Below are 20,557 nucleotides of genomic sequence, written 5' to 3' on the forward strand. Positions count from 1 at the left end.
TATACCCTAAGATCTTGTCAAAGAGACCTGCTTTCCTTTCCCCATACACAACATACTATCTCCCATCCCTGTGCCTTCAGGAAAGTTGTCCCCCATGTCTGGGAGGCACTCCCTCCTCCTCAATGCCACCTGAAAGAATCCCTTGCTTCCTCCAAATCTCAGATCAAGCACCACCTTCCACAGGAAGTTTATCCTGTTCTCCTTAGTTGCCAGTGTTCTCCCTCCTCCCCAAAATGTCTTTGTATACAATTCACATTATCTGTGTATGTGTTGTTTCCCTCTGTAGAATGGAATCTTCTTGGGATTAAGGCCTCTTTCATTTTTGTCTTTGTATTCCTAGCAAGCTATCCTAGTTCCTGGCACATAGTAGATGATTACTAAGTATTTAATGAATCATAGATAAATGAATAAAAAAAGGTTTGGCTCAGTGCTTCCAATTGCCTGATCCCAACATTCCTTTTCTCTGCCACCTCCGGTTGGAAAAAATTTTGAAAAATCATGTTAAGTCAATCCCCCACCTTCAGGAAGGATAAGTTTTCTCATTCTCATTTTACAGATGAAGAACCTAAAGTCCAAAGAGGTTGAATAATTTGATCAAGGTCACCCAGTGAATAAAGAATTCAAGTTGTGGAGAGAAGAAAGGATGACATCCATTTAAGCCAAAGAAAAGCACCACTTTTAAGTCTTGGCATACACCTAAACCAAGAGCCACATGCATACAAAGCTCTAAAAGTGTTGGTTTGAAGTTCAATTTTGTCTGTGTCAGTGTGTGTATGTTATTCAATAGCAGCACTTTTCAACTACAGCTACGCAGCTAAGCTTTGCAGCTTAGTTCATTCAGCTCCTGCTTGTTCTCTTTTCACCGTGGAAATCTCTTCCTCTTCCTCTAAAGCCCAGATTACAAAAAGGCTTTCTTTCCCGCCACCTGTTCCACTGGCCACACACGGTAATTACACTTCTCTCCTGCTGTGTTTGAGTCCGACCCTGGCAGCAATACTTAAATTAATTGTTGGGAGCCCAAAACCAGGCGTTTTCAGGTCAATAGATAATGCTGAGGGTGTGCTGCTGCCCTTCTCCCTCCCCTGCCCAGGAAACATGGCCAAACAGCGTGTTGTCCATGCGCCATGGAACAATGTGGGACTCTGTTCATCCCAAAGAATCTCTCAACACTGTATCCTAAATTAGCATTCATAAGACTGTGGTATGACCCAGCTGGAAGACTGTGGGTCTAGTTTTCAGGAGCCTATTTATCAGTTCAAGCCTCAAAATGGAATAGTTGAGCCCACTTTCAAATTCCGTGTCTCAGCTTCCACAATCTATAAAATGGATCAAGGACAAAATTGTCCCTCTTTGGACTTCTGTATTATTAGTAACATCAAATGTCCTGAAGCTGCTCATATAAATAACAGGTATATAGACAGGGAAGGAACTGGTTCCCTGACTACAAAGGTCCCCTTAAAGGAATTAATTATAGATTTAGAGTTGAAAGGGGCCCCAGAGTTCATCTGGCCCAACAACCTCATCGCAGGTAAGACAAAGGCCCAGAGAGATTATGTGACTTGCCTTGGATCAGGCAGATGGTAAGCACAGCTAGGATTCACTCCCGAGTCCTCCAACTACAGATTCAGGGCTCTTACAGCCCTCAGGAGACCTATGACTTCATTGCTATCCAGGGACACACTCAGGGCAGATCCCTGTGCTCTGTGACTATTGTTCATGATCTCTCACAGATCTTCTGTCCATGCTCTCCTACAGATCTTTCATAAAGCATTACCCAAGATGCTGGAAACCTTCTTCTAGGCCTTTCTGAATTGTCTGAGTTTCAGGGGGAACTCTCAGGTTAGACATGTCATGCCCCATTCACTTCTTCCAGTCAAACATTTCCCCAATAGCCTTTTTACTACTGCTTGCATTTATATCATCACTGGATACATGCTACAGCCAAGTTTGTGACCACTATGCATCTCTCCATGCTCTTTTAGATCACTAGTAACTTTAATTCATGGATCATTTAAACATAGATTTAGAAGTTTTATGGATAAGAAAACTAAGATCCAGAGAGGAGAAAAGACTTGCCTAAGAGATTGTGCCACCCCAAGATACGTAAGTGAAGTTTCCAAAAATGCAACCCCCCTTCTATTTTCTCCTATTCAATTCTGGACTCAACTAATTATTCATCTGCAGTGCCTCTCCCATATATTTGTGCTAGTGTACCAACTCAGTGGTTGGTACACTATTCATCATAATCTGAATAGACAATTTCCATCCACTCAGTTTTTTCTATACAGAATGATAGGCCAATCACCTCTTAGCAATAATGGGTCTCATTGGGGAACCCTGCAATGTTCTGGGACTTGATGCAATCAGAACAATATCATCTGCAAACAGTATTATCTGGAAGACTTACTCCAACAGGGAATTCCTCTTCCATTTGGATCCTGCACAGGATATCCTCCATAACAGTGCTAAGCACACATCTCCCTGATACATGCCTCACCTGACAATACTCAAAAGGTCATTGGACAGAATGGTTGTATTTACCAAGGAATCATTAATGGTCCTAACATGTGCATGACAGACTCCTTGATGCAATGCAGGCTTGAAAGTTCCATTTTGCTCCTAGTCAAATAGCTTTTGGCAAGCAATAAGCAATAAATATAACAGGGTCTTGTATTCTCTAAAGCTTTCAACCAATTGCACAAGTATAGAAATGTGATCAGCTATACAGAATTGGTTGCAAAAGCCTGTCTTCTCCTATTTATACCAGCTCATTCTCATAAAAAGAATATGAGAAAAGTAGGCATATAGGTTGGCAGTTATGTCTGTGCTTTTTTCCCCATTCCTTTGATATCTTTCCCTCTCCCAAGACATCTTACAAAATGATCCCTTCATGCTTTCCAGACTATCAGCTCTGGCCCAGATAGCTCACTGCTCTTTCCAACTTCATCTACCTTCTTGTAAGCTACATTAAGAACTAAGGTGTTCTGATTCCTCCACTGTCACGCTGATGAAAAGAGATTGTTACAGAAACACTGACAGATCTGCTCCGTTGGTTGCTCTCCTGCCAGTTTCATCTGTGAATGCTTTTTCAACCATGTGGCTCAATTGGGTTTCAAGCCAACTCTTTTGTAAACTTGTTTTTGTTCCCACTGCTTTTTGTTGCTCGTAAGAAGACACTGCTTATAATCTTCTACCACCTTCTTCTATAGTGTTTTACAAGTAAGTTTGTGAAATTTGATGCTGATTTTGCCCTTTACTATAGTTAGTTGATGATTGTGTACAGAAGGCTTATTTTTTGTACAGCTTGCATATCAGTAACTCATCACTTCCTATCTATTAAGATGGAGCCAGTTTTACTTTTGCCATACTGCTTGGGGTTCATCTGGTTCAGCACCTCCCAAGTCTCTTCTAGAAGAAAGAATTAAGGATATAAAGTTAAGAAGCCTCTAAGTCATCTATAATCCTTTGGCCTCTATTTTTTCAAATCTCTATCATGTTTTCCAATATACCTTTCACTATCCTCCCTGTGCCCTAATTCTCAGTACTCTCTGCTTTCTTTTCCACCATTTCACCCTCTTCCTACAGAGGCACAAGGAAGTCACACATGACTGAGGTTCATTTCTTATTGTGTTTCATGTACTGTCAGGTCCAAAGAAGTCATCACCCTGTGATCAGCCTTCCAGTGACAAGCCTCTGCACACGAAAAGCCAAATTAGTCCTCAACTACTCAGATTCATTCTGCACCTAAAACCTTCCTAGCATAACAGACTTTGACAAGGACATTAAAAGGACATTAAAGATCACCTAGTCCAGCTCTCTCACTTTTCAGAAGAAATTGAGGCCAAAGGATATAAATCAACTTGTCCAAGGTCATAAATGACTTGGTGGCAGAATTTCCTACTCCAGTGCCCTGACCTGTCCATTATACTGCTCCACTAACCATGGGCTGATCTGGCCAGGAGATTGGGGATTCTTGTCCTACTCCAAACTCCAGCTCCACTGTGAATGTGAATGAACCGTCACACAATCATAGTCTGCTCCTAGCCAAAGGAGTTAAGATCCAGGGGCTTTAGCTTCAGTCACTAGCAACATCATCAATAAGTTATTCTCATTCTTCTATGATGCTTAGCATTATTCCCAAGATAAAGATTGTGTTTCATTTTCTAGGCAAGCCAGAGAAAGGAAGTAATCTAGCTATGGTCACCAAGTTCTCAGCTAGTGGCCAAACGAGGAGTAGAACCCAGGAGTTCTCATCTCAGTTGCAATTCAACATGTAGCTAGCTTCATCCCCAATATTTCAGTCATATTTATTACTTTGCAGTTAATTAGGTGCCTTATTTTTCAGGAGGGAATCCGTCATGGTAAGCTAGATGTCGGCAGTCTCCTAAAGACATTTATGTGGCTGGGGGAAAATGTCTCTGAAGCTCTTCAGCGACTGCCCCACCTCTTCTCTCACGTCAGTGGGGTCAGCTTCCCTGCCACACAACAACAAGCCACAAGACAAGCATCACATTAGTCACTACCACAGCACAATGAACCTATTTTGCTGAAAGGAGAAGATGACTTTTCTCTTGCTTTGTTCATCTTCCAACCAAGATCCTTTTCCCTTTCTGGTAGAATGTAAGCTCCTTGAAGGAAAAGATGCTTCATCCCAGGGCCTGGTATAGGGCCTTGTACATATTAGGCATTTAAATTTCTGATGAAGTGAACTTGCTGCTCAAAACATTTTAATCTCTTCATTTCAAAACAGACATCTTACTCCTTCTACACCTAACAAAAATTCACTTCTCTTAGACCCAGGCCCACAGTAACACTATCTTGGAAGGAAGTGGCATTTTCCCTCAGTCCAAGCGCAGACAGTGGCTACTATTTCCAATTTTCATATCCCATGAGGCAAAGGAGTTTTTGCTTGCTGAACAGAACCAAATCAAACTGAGACAAATCAAATTGGGACCCTTTCCATTTGGTCTTCTACAGGGTTTGAGTTCAGAAGCTGGTTCCTGCCCTCACTGATTGGGTCTTTCAACAGATGGTGATAGGAGGAGAAGAAAAAGAATACAACAATACCAGCTGATAGTAGACTAGAGATCAACTCTATATTGACCTAAAACCTTTCACCCATAAGTTGGAAAAGATTTTCCAACTGTTATCTGGAAAGAAGTATTTTCCGTGTTTTACATGTGGGAGAGAAAAAGGCAAGTAACCGTGATAGACAAGACAAAAGCAGGTCTGAAGAAGGACAAAGGTGATTTTGAGAAGCCCTCAACATTTTAAACCCAGAAATTGTGCACTCTGCTCATTCTATAGGGTTGTCTCCAAATTCCAGGTACTTTTTACTTTATCTAAGGACTCCCTTCCCAAAGCATTGTAAGGAAAGGCCAATCTTCTCTCCCAAAGATACAAGAGGCTATAAGTCAATGACCCCTGCTGGAACCCCTGGACCTGAGCTTAGCCAAATTCTCCACCATATAAGAACTGATATCTGAGGCTTCCTGGAAAAAGCAATTGTTTTCAGAACATAGCAAACAAATCCAAATTTGTCCCTTTGGCTCCAGCTCAGTGAGTAATATGACACCAGAAGGCCCTGGTTCTATTTCTATGATGGAGAAGAGAGCTCAGTTTTAAAAGATCCTCAGCTAGTAACCAAACACCCAGGAGAAGAAAAAGATAATCATTTTCTTAAAAGTGCTTGTCAAAAGATCTCTTTGCAGAGATGATGTGATTTCCCAGCATGATATATCAGAGGACTTCGCACTTGAAGAGGCAGCATGGTGTCACAGAGAGAATACAAGACTAGAAGTCAGAAAAACTATCTGGCAAGCAAGTAGATAGATTTCTACTCTGCTTCCTGACTTCTACAAGTTGACCAGAAGGGGCTTGATAGGCACTATAATGCCTACCCAACTGGAGGCCTGGATAGGAGATCATATGGTTCCCTTATCCCTTCTCAGTCAAGTTCCTGTCAACACACACACGCACCCACACACCCACACCCACACCCACACACACATCCCTCTCTTCACAGTCTTATGACATTAAACACAAAGGAGAATCTGAGCCTAGTGCCATACTCTGGTTCAGAGGGTTCCAGGTTTTGCTCTCACATAGTTCATCACAATTTTAGGAGATAAGAATAACCTTGAGAAGAACCAATCTACTCCTTGCCAGTATAAAAAGGACTCATATTTTCTTGAGTTGGGAATAAAGTCTGCTGAGTAAGCAGGAAAAAGAGCTAAGTATCCATCAGGCACCCTTGACATCCCTTGGCCAGAAGCAATCCTCATCAGTGGTTGCTCCTCAGAATCTAGGCAGTTAAGGGGAAATTTGAGGTCAAGCTGTGGGCACTGTTTTCATCAAAGAACTTCATTAAGTCAGAGCTGGAAGGGACCTTAGCGATCACCTAGCCCAGCCTCTATAATGTATAAATAGGGAAACTGAAGCCCAGAGAGATTATAGCAACTTCTAGAAGATCATATTACTTCTTAGCAACAGAGTCAGAACTAGAACCCATATCTCTCCCTCCTAATTTCAGAGCTCTATCCACACCATAGTACTTTGCCATATCATTGACCTGCAGACTCATGGGAGTCCACCCAGCTCCACTGGAAGATGCTAATTTGACCAGTTTCCTGAAGTCGCGGCTAGTCCTGGGATCAGCCTGAAAGATTTGTTCCTGCCCTGTGCTTGCATGTTCACATGGAACCAGAAAGACCCCAACACTTCCCAGAGGGATCGGTACACTTAACAATGGCCAGGTAAATGACATTTGAGAAATCAACATTTCCAGAGGCTGGACTTGAAGATACTAATTGGGAGTGACTCCAGGCTTCCTAGGAGCAGCTGTCTCAACAAACCAGAGCCAGATCCAAGACTTCAATCATTCTAGCACTGTCCTGCTTCTCTCCTCACTACACAGAGCAGAGATACACAGTGTTTTATACTGTAGAGCACAACAGCATTCAAAGATAGTAAAGGAGCTATCTTACATGAAAGAGAGTAAATGCCTTCAGTCTGCAATATTTCAAACCTTGAAGATACAACCTCTTGGGAGGCTCACCAATGGTGTCATCTTAACTGCTGCTCCAAGAAAGCACTGAAGTGCAAGCCTACTCTGTTTGAGGAGAACCATTTGTCTTTGGAGACATCTGTTTTAATGATTGGGAGAATTTACAAAGAAATCTAGTCACCGAGATTGGACAAGGTGTGAAGATTAAGTTATTCTAAATGTTTTTGTCACCTTCATTCACCCAGACTCTATTAGAGTTGGTTGGTCTATGAGAGGCAGGTGTAAGAGAAGGGAAGGTCCCAAATGATTTTGCTCTCCACACCATAATGATCTGGATCATAAGAAATATAGACTGGGAGTAACTAACCCCATGACCTCTATGATAGTAGAAACTGGCAGAAAACACTTACCCTCTGGGATGCTGTCCTCTTGGTACAAGGGCCTCAGAAGCTATAGGGAAAAAACAAAGCATAGAACCAGCACCTTAACTACTGCAGCAAGTCCTCTTGGCTCTATCTCTCCATTTATTCTAACATCTTTTACATCCCTTCCCTTCTCTCTTCCCCCAGTTCTCAACATCACCTTCTCTGGTCTACTGAAAGTACTTTTCACAGGTGTTCTGAGCTCCCCCCCAACCCTGATCACCCCCTTCTCTTCTTCATATCATTGTCGGAAAATCTTTCTTATGCATGAGATCATGGCACTTTGGGGCTTTAAAAAAGAAAAAGGATTCAGGTACTATTGTTAGCTGACTAATATTTAAACTCTTCAGCCAGACATCCAAGACCCTACACCATCTGCCACCCACCTGCCTATCCAGCATTCTCTCATATTATTCCCTTCAAGTACTATAAGTTAGAGCCAGATACTACTGCCTCTTTAACATTCTCCAGGCCCTCTAGCTTCCATGCCTTTGTTCACACTCTCCCCCTCGTCACCTGCCGAATTGCTACCCTTCCTTTTAAGCACAAACCAGATGCTACCACATCTAGGTGGACTTCCTTAATGCCTTCAGTCAGTAAAGACCTTCCTCCATAGACTCTATATAGGGTCTTTGCATTGTACTTTGCATTGTACTTGTCTAACTCACTTATCATGTAATATGTATTCTAATTATCTATGTTTGTATCTAAACTAGAACTTAACACAATTATCTGCAAACAATAGGCACATAATAAATGCTTATGGAATAAATTAATAAATGAAGAGAAGTGGCAAAGACCTTGAAAGGAGATTCCCTAGCCTAGAATAAAAGCTTCAAAGAGAAAAAGACACCCCCTAAAATACCAATTACTTGGTCAAGGGAAGAGAAGATGGGTTAAATAATCATGAGTTGGGATCCCAGGATGTGAAGGTAGACCTCATTACATAACCATAGGACAGCGAAAGAACAATGACCCTGGAACAGAGGACCAGAGTTCAAATCCTGCCTTTGAGTATCTATGCAGTCTGGGGCAAGTCACTTACACAGCCTGAGCCTCAATTTCTTGCAATGTAAAATGAGGAATTGGTCTAAATGCCCTCTGGGATACTTTCCAGCTCTAGATCCATGACCTATCCCATAACCTTGCACAAACACAGTGCAGCTGAGCTATTTTCTATCAGGTAAAAGACATGTCTTCAGATAGTTCTTCCCACCCTCATAATCATAGTAGCAGAGTACACATTCTTACCTGGCTCCCAGGGTTCAAAGGGGCCAAGATGATGTAGTTGGGGTCAGTGGGAGCTGAACCCCGGGACAATGGTGGCAAAGTATGCTGGGTCCGTTTCCCCACTTCACTATAGCGCTCCCAGCCACCCACAAGTAGCCCATCAGAGCTGTCACACACCAAGTGACAGCTGCGGCGCTGCTCAGGCCGGGTACCCAGGATACTGTTCTTCTCCCGTTTATTTGGAGGTGACTGGAGGTCATGAGCTGACTTGCAGGAGGCTCTGCGTAGGACACCACCATCAGGTCCAGGTTTGATCTGAGGGATAATGCGCCACACTAGCAAGATGATCTCATCAGGGCAGTTCCTAAAAGAGTAGTTAAGGAGACAAAGGAGAGAGAGGGGATACCAATTAGCTTTGGGGACATTCACTGAAAACCCAAAGGGAGGTACAGAAGCATTTGGGGGCACAGTAGTAGGCAGAGGGGTTGGGCAGATACAGCAACTTGGGAAGGTATAAAGGGTTTGGCCAAGGAGAGGTTCTGTGAACCTTTGGAGCCCTGTCCCCTTGGCCCCAGTCACCTGATCTCATGTGCCAGCTCCACACATTTCCAGTGTTCCACAGGCTGCTCATTCAACTGTAGCACCGTGTCTAGCTGCTGCAACCCTGCCCGGTCTGCAGGGCCCCCTGCCAGGAGAGACCATCACCACTCAGTTACCTCAAGGGAATCATCATAAGCCCCATATCACTCTAGTCTCCAGGCATAGGACCAAGCCAGGTCTGACAGGTACATGGATGGCCTACAACAAGTCACTTAAACACCCTGAGTCTCAGCTTCCTGCATTTAAATGAGGAATTGGTCTAGATACCATCTAGGATTCCTTCCAGCTCTAGATTCCTAAGCGAATTATTATCTCACCCAAACTCAGTGTATGACCCAAGTTTTCCTCCCCCTTCTCAGGCCTTCTCTGGGACTGTCAGATAAAGACAAGCATCTACTACCAATGTCACACAATATTAACTTGGACTCCCTCACTCCCCAACCATCCCAGCCTCTCTAGGCACCCTCACTTCCCTGCTACCTCTCCCTCTCCCTAACTCCTTCCCCACAGATGCCCTGACATCTTTATCTTATTGTCTGCTTTCCCCACCTATTTCCTAAGAGAAAAGAGAACAGTCACACAGGAGGAAAAAAGACAGGTATGGCTTTGCCAATAACTTGCTGTGGGATCTCAGGTAAATTATTTAACCTCCCTGGGCCTTGTTTTCTTCTGTTATGAAATGAGGATGTTAAAACTAGATGGTCGCTGAAGTACCTTCAAGCTCTAAAATCCTGTAACTCATTCATTCATCTCTGTGTTCATTAGAAGTTGTAAACAAATTGAATTCTGATGATGGAAAATTCTGAGGATATTTTTAATAAATTAAACAGGTTTAGCTTTGGTTCATATTGGTTCCTGATTTGTTTCCAAGAAAAAAAGTTTTTAGTTTTGTGCACAGTTCATTTTTTTAAATTAATGTTTGGTTCAACCAAATTTTAAAAATCAGTACAATATTCTGGTTTTTGTCTCACTGTTCAAGTCCCTGTCCCTGTCTGCAATCTATACAAGGCATGAAGCAGAAAGCTTGGACCTAAAAGCTTAGAACCAAAAAACTGCTTCAGAATCAATCGTTTACTTACCAGAATCTACAGCTTGAACTCGAACAGGAGAGTCACAGCAGATGGTGAAACCAAAGCCGTCCCTTCCCCTCGGGATGGTGATCTACAACATATGCCCAAAGCCAGTTATTCCCAGAAGCTTTACTTCATGGCTCCCTTAATTTCCACTCCCTGGAGCAGAGGTATTGAGCAGCCCCAGATTTATAAAGAGAGGTTATTGAATGCCAGGCAAAGTTGTATAATGTCAGGGAGAACTCAACTTGCCAACCAGCTCTTAGCCTGTGTGATCTCCTAGTATTCCAACAAAGCAATTGTACAAAGCAATTAGTAAATTCTCCAGGCTGACAAATTGAAACACTTGGCTAACACTTCTGAACATGGTTTACAGGTCAAGAGAACTACAATTTGGTTGGCAGGACACAAGCTAGGAGGTCAACTATCCTTCTCTGCATGTAGCAATATATCCCACCTCTTTTATTCCCTTTCCATAATCCAGATCCTTCCACAGAGTGATGGTGCTAACTTCTTTAACTCTGCCTCCCTGCCCAGAAGCCGCAGGTGTGGACTGGGATTTACAGAGCTAATGAAAGCTCAAATGGCATCCCTTACCAAGAGGCCTCACCAACAAGAAAGTGTGTGTCAACATACAAAGGGAGCCAATACAAAAAATGTTTATTGAACACCCCTTTATGTACCCATCCCTATGCTAAGTACTCTAGGAGACATAAAAGAAGTAAAAAGTATGGTTCTGGTCTCAAAAAGCTTAAAACCTAGCTGTAGAAATAAAACACACACACACACACACACACACACACACACACACACACATACACACTAACTTCCTTCCTTTCCCACCCAGCTATACTACTTTGCACTTCTCTCTCAGAGCCCTCCACAATCTCCTCATCAGGAGCTTCCCAGCCTCAGTAGTTCCCTCTGTTCCTTTCCTGGAGGTAGAGAGTGGAGAGAAAAGGGCAGCCCTGGCCAGAGCCAGCCATTTCTATTCTTCTTGGGGGTTCCTCCTTTGAACTGAGTCAAGTCCCCTCTCCTTTCAGCTTCCTTTTCTGTGTTGTTTCCCCCAATAGACTGTAAGGTCCTTGAGACAGGGTCTGCTTTTCTTTTCATATCAGTACCCCCAGCACTTAACACAGTGCCTGGCACCTAGCCGTCCCTTAACAGATGTTTACTGACTATCACACACAAATGATTAAATAGCAATTTAAAGTTGTAAAGCATGAAGTGCCAAGTGAGCAATACCAGCACAGCCTATTGAAATTAACGGAAAGGAAAGCTCAGAGCAGACTGGAGTCCGGGAAGGCTTCCTAGAAGAGGTGAGAAGTGGAATGGGCCCTACAGAATGGGGAGGAGGCTCCACACAGAGGCAGAAGAAATGGGGGGGCATTCTAGGCAAGCAGAGAAAACTGGCCTGCCTCAAGCATAAGGAGTATGTTAGAGGTAAAGTTGGCTAGGGGCCACATGGTGGAGGACCTTAACTGCGAGGCAGTTTTATAAAGAAAAATTTGATCTTCACCTTGGGTGAAAGTCTTTTCATTTGCACAGAGACTACCCCAAGGGCCAGACTGGCTCAGGGCATCTGAAAGAAACTAGCTGCCTGGAGTTTCTATGACCTGTGGGGAGGCTCACTGGTTGGTCTTGTGGCAGCAGCTCAGGAGGCTCTGTTTCCTACCATCCCTGGAACTCAATTCAAAGCGAGTTTATAAAACAGGAAATCTGACAGACAAGAAGGGAGGGGCGGAACGATGGGGGACCCTAGTTCCATAAGAATTCTGGGAAAATACATTGCCAAGGCAGGAAAAAAAAGAAGAGAAAAAGAAAAACAAACTTCAGCAAAACACACACACATACATTGCTCATGTCCAAGCTCCAAAGGCTAGCCCCAACAGATTCCAGAAGCTATGCACTGCACCAGAGGACAAACACATACTGATATGGATGGCGATGAGGGGAATGGAAGCAAAAAAAAAAGATGGGAGTCAATTGGTTTTCACTAGGACTTGCACACCAGAAGCAGAGTCTAATAACAGTAATACTCTGTTCTATCATACCTTAAGCTATCAGGGTAAAGCACAAGGCATTAGGTCTTCCTGTGTTTCTCTTGCTATATCCTGACAATGTTAAAATCCAAAAGAATTCTTTCTAGGTCAAGGGAATACTGAGCATTAAAAATTCCCAAGCAGAAAATAATCATAACATATTCATACTTATACAGTACTTTAGTTTAGCACATTTATACCTATCATTCATTCATATTTTGCAGATAAGCAAAGTGAGGCATAGAGAGATAAAAGATTTGTACTCATATTTCTAGATGTCAGAATCAGTCCTTATGTCTCACACCACATTCCAACCACCTTAAGGTATTTAGTATCTCCCTAATGGTATTTAGCTACTCCCACCAAAAGACCCTAGATCCAGAGCAGGGAAGAATATCTGAGATCATAGAATCCAAACCCCTCATTAAATAGCTGGACAAACTAAAGTCCAAAGAGGTAAAAGTGGCCTGGCCTAAGACCACAGGAAAAGCCACAACAGAACTGGCTCCAGGACAGCATGGTTTGGGTAAAGCTTCTACCTCCAGCAGAAAACATAGGAATATCTTCATCACCAAGTTCGAGGTCTTCTTCTCAATGATGCCTCATGCCTACTGTTTGCTGTTTTGTTTGTTACCAATTAGTTTCCTTGCTTTGACTTCTCAAGCCAACATGCCCACCTGGCTTCTAAATGCAGAATCTGATCTCAGCTTTTGAGTAATCACCAGGTATGCCCATTCTCAACCTCAACTTTGCCCAAATTTTCCTGGTTCCAGCATCCCACCCCCTATTCTCTATAATTCACTCCTGCCCCTAATCCTCAGGGAATAAACCAACTCCTTATCTAATATTATGTCCACCATACCCTGCAGCCACCAACAATACAGACACTTCTAGCCATGCTAATTGTCCAAGCAGCTACAAGAATAGGTGAAGGCCAGAAGAAGGGGTGAATGAGAGACTGGGGAACAGAGCAAAAAGCCAAAAGCTACTGATAAAAGTGGTGATGTAGAAAAGGTAGAAGCACGACACTTTGAATTTCTGCTCAGATGCTAAAAGCACAAGCTGCCTTAAAGGCTGTGGATGTCCTCTCATCTAGAGGCAGTATGCAGCAGATCCAAGTGCTATCACCCGTTTTGCACCTTGCCAAAGAAGTCACAGAGGATTCAAAGAACACGAGGAGCAAATCAAGGCTGCCTCAGAAAGAAAAAAGTTGCTTTACCTAAGTTGAGAGAGATACTCCTTGCTTTCAGTCACTCCCTGCTTTTTACAAAAAGCAAAAAAAAAACCAAAAACCTTCATTCCCACCCCCACCTGACCCCCAGACCCAAATACCTATCCTCTTAACTTATCTATCTTCTAACCCTGGAATTTAAGGAGCCATCTCTCAGTCAGAAAAGCTCCAAGGTCCATTAATAATCTTGTAGTATCTTGGCCTATCCCAAAACAACTCTGCTGGGGGATGAAAAAGGATGTCTTTCCTTCTTACTACCTTGGACAAGTGTTAAATCACCTTATTCCCCAGGCCTCAGCTTTCTCATTTCCAAAATGAGGGAAATGGACAAAGCCAGCACTAAAATCCCTCCTAATTCTAAAGTCTATTATCCTAAACTCCCTCCATTCTTCTTAATAATAATATTTACATAGACCTTTAAAGTTTGCAAAGCATTATTTCAACAAAGCTTCACAACAACCCAGTGAGGTAAGAACTATAGCTATTTTTAGTATCTTCTTATTAGTAGTAACTGAGGCTTACAATGAATGGTTAAGTCCATGGGTTAAGTCCATGGTCCCCAAGTTAGGAATGCCAGAGGCAGGATGTGAGACCAGGGCAGTCCTCACTCCAAGTCCAGTGTCCTTTCCACTACACCACCCTGTGACACTCTCAGACCTGGAGCTGCTCTTCATGAAAAATTCTTTTAAAGTAACTTTAAAGGGACAGGTAAGGTGGGAGGAAATATGATTGTGGTTTTTAAAAAGCAGAACTCAGTCAATGGTTAGGATCAGATGTGGATTTTCAAGATAAGAAATACAGCGGGGAGAGGAGAACAGAAAAAGTGAGATCCTTTGAATCCCTTGGTTTCCCTAGGAGGATCCCCAACCTATGCTCCAAGTTCCCCCTTCTCCCTCCACTGCCCTGAGCTGAAGTCAAAGAGAAATTTGCCAAGCAGGTGGAGAAGATGAAGTCAGGGTACAGAGTGAGAGAAGGGGTAACACTGTAAGACTAAGTTCCAAACAAACAACCACTACACCACCCCACCCCCCACTCTTACATTTCCAGAAATTGGGTTTCCACCCACCTGTCGATAACGCCTCTCCGAGCACACTTTGCAGAGGCCATTGAAGCGATTCATAGCTACAGGTCCCAACTCAGCTGCTGCCCCATGAAAACTCAATTCCCCAAAGCAGTAGGAGTCCTAGTCACCCTGGAGCACGACAGCTTGGACTGAGCCACAGTTAACTGGCATAACCGCCCATGGGAACCCAGCTCCACAGAAGAATGGCAGGAAATCACCTTTCACCTCCCCAAGCCCTGTCTCAGCTGTATGCCTCTTTACGATAAGCCAGAGAGCTTCCTGAAACCTCTGAACGACAAGGAAGAGAGAGTTTTTATATTAAAATTCCTGTCAACTATTTAGTATTCCCGAGCCCCTGCACTATTGATGTTGCTTTTGTTCTGGCTGCATTCTTGAGCATGGAGCACTTTGTTATTGCAGTGTTCTCACAAACACTGCCTAGATGGGAAGCCCAGGCAGAGAACACAGCTCTGCTCTATTGCAACCACTCCCCCTCCCTTCAATTAAGCACAGAGGCTGCCCCATCTGGGATAAGGAGGAAGAGTTGGATTTGGAGAATCCAAGAAGGACCCACAGTTGTTTGTATTATGATCTTGTTTGTGGTGAACACAAAACACAGTTGTGCAAAGGGGCTCTCCCCTAAGAGATCCAAAACAAGTGTGCCTTCCTAACCCCAAAACTTCAATTTGGGTGACATCTGCTCAAAATGAATACTGAAGGAAGCTTGGAACAGGAATAAAGAGAATAGTCACAAAAGGGCAACATGCAGACTGGAGGGATGGATAAGGAAAGAGGTCAAGGAGGTTTACCAGGAAGGCACACCCAGAGCAGAATAAAGAACCCTGGGTTTGGAGTAAGGGGAGCTAGACTGAAGTCCTGTCTCTACCATAATAGGTGTGTGACTTAGGCAACCAAATTCACTGCTCTAAGCATTAGCTTCATCATTTGTGCAACCAGACTGTGAACTTCCAAAAAATAAGTGGAATCTTTATAACTACTTACCTTGAAGGGTTATTGTAAGTGAAACATTTTATAAGGTACTACATAAGAAGGAATTCACTAAAAATCATTATGACATGATGACTAACACTAGCTTTTGGTGTCTCTTTGTCCTAGGTCTGACAGAGCTCCAGCAACCAAGTCCCCAAAACTGCTCAGAGACCACCAAACCCTAGGTCCATCACCACAGTTTTCCCTGGGACAATTCTGATGAGTCAAATAAAGGCAACACAAATGAGACTGGTGGGCTTGCCACTAAAACCCCAAGTCTTTATCAAGCCAGGTAAAAACCTGATCTAATTCTATATAATGCACATAAATTTTCAAGGACACTCTATAGTCATGTTCATTCTTGGGTTAGGTTAGGATAGAGAAAGGAAAAATCATTCTGTACAACCCCTCCATCAAAACTGGAGAAAAAGTTTGAGGTCCCAGTCCATCTAGACAAAGGACATCTGAGCTACTAAAGACTTGACAAATTGCTTCTATCATGACTAAGATGCTGCTTGGCATTGGTCCTCATCATCTCTCCCAAAGTTCCCTGAGCACCTCAGCTTTCCCAGTTCTCATCTCATTAGCCTAAACAAATACACCTCACTGGAGTCTGGGATTGTCATCCTAGAGGCAGTAGTGCTAAGGACTCAAAGTCAAGGAGAAAGCCATTTCACACTACTGGCCAGTTAGCCATGTTACTCATAGGATGCAGGAGGGGCATTTACGGGCAGAGGAATAAAGACGTGTGGCTCAGCCTCTGAAATCTTTTGGCCTTGAGTACCTGAATCATAAAATCTGCATTTAAAGCTGGATAGGGCTTTAAATATCCTTTCAAATAGCAGTTAATTAATAAATATTTGCTCAATTGGACTCTCCTAATCACAGCATCATAGAATTCAGAGTTGAAAATACCATTATAGATAATGGCAACCTTCTCCTTTTACAGAAGTGGAAAATGAGAGCTTAAAGAGGGGAAGTGATCTGGTCCTCCTTGTACAGCCAATTAGTGGCAAAGCCAGGCTCAGAGTCTAAATCCCCTGACTTTCAGGCCAGAATTCTTTCCACCCCACCATCATGTCTCTCTGGGAGATAAAGGTCATGGCCATCACTGGAAGCCAGAGAGACAATGGTAGTGGTAGCAACCCAAGCCTGTCCCCATGGATGCAGCTCTGGGAGATGAGGAAGGAACGGTCACCAGAGTGGACCCTCCCACTTCTGAAACACAAGCATCTCCTGACTACAAATAGACTTAGTGTCTCCCATCCAGATACAGTCCCAGAGGAACCAAAATGAAAGGAAATTGAGAAAAGGCACAGAGCCAATTCTATTTCCATTAAAACCTGGGGACATGGGCCAGTATTATAATCTACCTAAACATCCCACTACAAGAAGTCATCATCTTTGTCACTTTTGCTGGCTTTGTCACTAACTAGCTGTGCTAAACCCAAGACAGAAGTAAAAGTCAGATCTTTTAGCTCCCAGTCCAAAATGTGTTGGCTGGGACTACTGTAAATTTATGTTGTATAATTTCAACTAAGCCCTAAAGCTACACACCAAATACTTTAATTCTTTCATAAATGCCTCCCTATCTCATTACCTAAAGCATGTTTCAAAGCTTCTCTTCTCTCCTTAAGTCACCTACACCATCCCTATGCCCTCCCCTCTCAGAAGACCAAATTTATCTTCATGCTTCACTGAAAAAACTGAAGCCTCCCTCTTCTGAATGAAGGGTAGAAAAGGTGACACTGCTGAGGCTAATCTGAAGAACAACTCCTTCTATGTGCTCAAATTCCAGATGGCCAGAGGCAGTACTGGAATCTTTAGCACAAATAAAATCCCAATAGCTCCTTTCTCTCTTATGGGTGTCTGAGGAGAGAGGTCCCTCAGAGATGTCCAGTTAGAGGGAGTTTAAAGAGCTTCTGCTGCTTTCATGCTGCTCTCTGGTAACACTTCCACAGAAGCCTAGACTGGCTACCCTGGGAGCTTTCAGAGCCAGTTTTGATTGTGTGAAAGGAAGGGAGGGGAGAATAGGGCCTGGGTTTGTTTGTCTAGCAAAATCCTACAGTTTCAAACAAATGAGTAAAAATGTAGCCAAAGGAAAGCAGCCAAACGGAATTGAATGCTGATAAATCACTGGCCTTGTTGAGTCTGATTTCCTATTGGGGCCCAGTGTTGTGTGGCTATTTCCCATCTTGGGTTGATCATACCAATCAAGGAGAGTTGACCTATATCAGAGGACACAGCTCCAAATCCCAGGGCTGCCCCCAACTGAGAGCAGATAGCAGCACCTCTTAACAAAAAAAAGGTACCCAAATTAAAAGAGAAAATCTTCTTCTTAGCCTTGCATAGCTATAAAACAGACAGCTCCTTATTCTACTTAAACAGCTCCCCAAAGTTACAAACCAAAATCCCTATTCATTCAGAATTCTTTGCAGGGGGGAGATAAAGTTTTCAGGCCTGGAGCCCAGGCTAAGTTTTTGCATTGCAACTACCCTGTGGGGGTATCTCCTTTAGCCTGAGAACAGACTCAAGAGATATGGCTGCCAGCCAGATGTGTGTCACATCCAGCTGGGGCACTGGATTGTGGCCAGGTAGACCTGCTCTGGGGCAACACAGAGCCTGGCACTAGCACATACCAAGGAAAGGTTAATATGATGTCAAGTTCAGCATGTGATGTCTCTACTTCTACCCAACCAGTTAGCCTCTGGAACTTGGCTGAAAGAGGCCCAAGGTCTCTGTGAGCTAAAGAAGAGACATCAAGAACCGATGGTTTATAATACCAATGCCAATATTACCAGAATAGAATTTTTTAAGAGAAAAAGTTGTATGGCCTTGTCCAAGTCATTTAATTTCTCTGGCCTCAGTAGCTTTATCTCTGAAATGAGTATACCAGTTAACCTGAATACAGGATGATGATTAAACCAGTTCATCTTTAAAAGTCCTTCTCCTTGCTCTAATATTGATGAGTCTAAGTTGTGGCTCTCATGCTCTCAGCACCAGTCCATTCACTGTAGGAAAAGGACCAAAGAGGAGTAGTATATGTCTAGCTCACCTCATTCATCCAAGTAGGCAGGGGGTGAGAGGCTTGTCTCTTTATTCAGTAGGGAGGAAATATTTATATCTAAAGTGAAGGGTGTTGCTCTCCCTTCTATGACTCCAGATGCACTTATTTTTATTATATTCTTAATGTTTTACTATACAAGGTGTCCCAAAAGTCTTGATGAACTTTTAAACTTTAAGAGCTTATAACTGCACCAAGACTTTTGGGACATCCTATATGTGGTCTTATTCCCACACTGACTTGTGGCTTTAATTTCCTGACTAGACTATAGAAATTCCTGGTAAGCCTATGCTTCCTTTGTGCTTCTAGTAATGTCAAACACAGTGCTAAGCACAAGCAAAGCCTCACTAATGACCTACTGATTTAGTAAAAACAAGACAACAATATGCCATGCAAGAAAAAGACAGAATTTCTGAAATCCACTCCAAATCCCCATGTCCCCTAAGTGAGCTTCTATACATCTAACCAATGAAACATCATCCAGTCTCAGATCTAGGAGCCGCAAAATCAGCAGCTGCCAACATCTTAAGATATTATACCAACATGACTAGGGGAATAATAAGCAATTTAAACTCAGGAAGCTGCTACTTGCTGAGTCACCACCAACCATGTCATCCTATTGAAGTCCTCCTTGGGAAATATGGCCTTTGGAGCGAGAAGGGCCCTGAGAAATCATCCAGTTCAAACCTCCCACTTTACACAGGAGGAAACAAAGGCCCACAGATGATCAGTGACTAGTGGAGCAGGGATTCAAATTCAGCTTCTCTGAGTTACAGAATCACCAAATCACAGACTGAGAAGAAGCCATATAAGTCGTCTATAACTAAAAAAACAAATCCCTCCCACAAAACACCCTCACACCACAGCATGCACGCATACACACATACACACACACACACACACACACACACACACACACACACACAATGGTAATCCAACCCTTCCCCAAAAGCCTCCAGAGAGAGAGAACCACTATGTCCTGTGGCAACTCATTTCATTTTTGGATAATTCTAACTGATATGCTTCTGAAATTTCTACCCATTAATCCTAATTTTCTCCTCTGGGGCCAAAGAAACAAGACTAATTTCTCTTCTCCAACAAAGCCTTTGAAGTATTTGATGATAGCTACCATGTCCAACCTCCAGGTTCAATGTCCCCAGTTTCTTCAACTAATGGATCTTTAACTTCTGCATTTCTGTTGTTGTCCTCTGTCCTTCATTTTCAAAGGACCAACGACAGCATGGGGAGATGTCTGGATTTGGGTGTGAATTGGGTTTAAATGCTCCCAAACTAAGAGTTAGCTTCAGCTTTTCATTTTCCTTTATCTGTCATATCCAATCAGTTGCCAAATCTTGCTGATTCTACCTTCCACAATGTCTCTCAGCTCTCTCCCTTCTGTTTATTCACTCAGCCTTTACCTTAATTCAGATCCTCCTCCCATCTAGCCTGGACTACTGTAATAGCCTCCTAAATGGTCACCTCATAAGGAGGGCCCTTCCTGATCCACTCTCCCTTCTCTAGAGGCAAGGGACTCCCACTTGAAATTGAATTATATTTACTACATATCTTATTTGTATTTGTTATTATGCTCCATGCTGTTTCCCTCATAGGCAGAATCTCTTCATTTTTGACACTGTAAACCCAACTTCTGATGCATGGGAAGTACTTAATAAATGCTTGTTGGACAATTCAGGTCTCATGTACTTCTCCATTCTAGTGAAATAAGACACAGCTGCCTGCTTCCTTTCAGGGGTCACCTCCCCCGACGCTCCCAACTCCCCTTTCCAGCTTCACTATGTGCGCTGTGTTCCTCTGGTAGAGTGTAAACTCCTTGAGGGG

General features: G+C 43.1%; 1 protein-coding gene across 7 annotated transcripts in view; it reads right to left on the minus strand.

Annotated features, from left to right (window-relative positions):
* RGS3 (regulator of G protein signaling 3) overlaps positions 1-20,557 on the minus strand; it is a 176,536-nt gene that overhangs the window by 117,934 nt on the left and 38,045 nt on the right. For 4 of the 7 annotated variants that reach the window (XM_072632444.1, XM_072632446.1, XM_072632447.1 and 1 more), the window contains 4 exons: positions 10,338-10,419; positions 9,238-9,343; positions 8,680-9,022; positions 7,417-7,456 (listed from right to left, as the gene is read on the minus strand). In XM_072632444.1, coding sequence (XP_072488545.1) covers positions 7,417-7,456; positions 8,680-9,022; positions 9,238-9,343; positions 10,338-10,419 — 571 coding nt within the window. Of the gene's footprint in view, positions 1-7,416; positions 7,457-8,679; positions 9,023-9,237; positions 9,344-10,337; positions 10,420-14,667; positions 18,014-20,557 lie in introns of those variants that run through there. The other 3 variants (XM_072632448.1, XM_072632452.1, XM_072632445.1) reach the window with 3 other exon arrangements.

The sequence above is a fragment of the Notamacropus eugenii genome, chromosome 1, assembly GCF_028372415.1.
Source record: "Notamacropus eugenii isolate mMacEug1 chromosome 1, mMacEug1.pri_v2, whole genome shotgun sequence".
Taxonomy (NCBI): Eukaryota; Metazoa; Chordata; class Mammalia; order Diprotodontia; family Macropodidae; genus Notamacropus; species Notamacropus eugenii.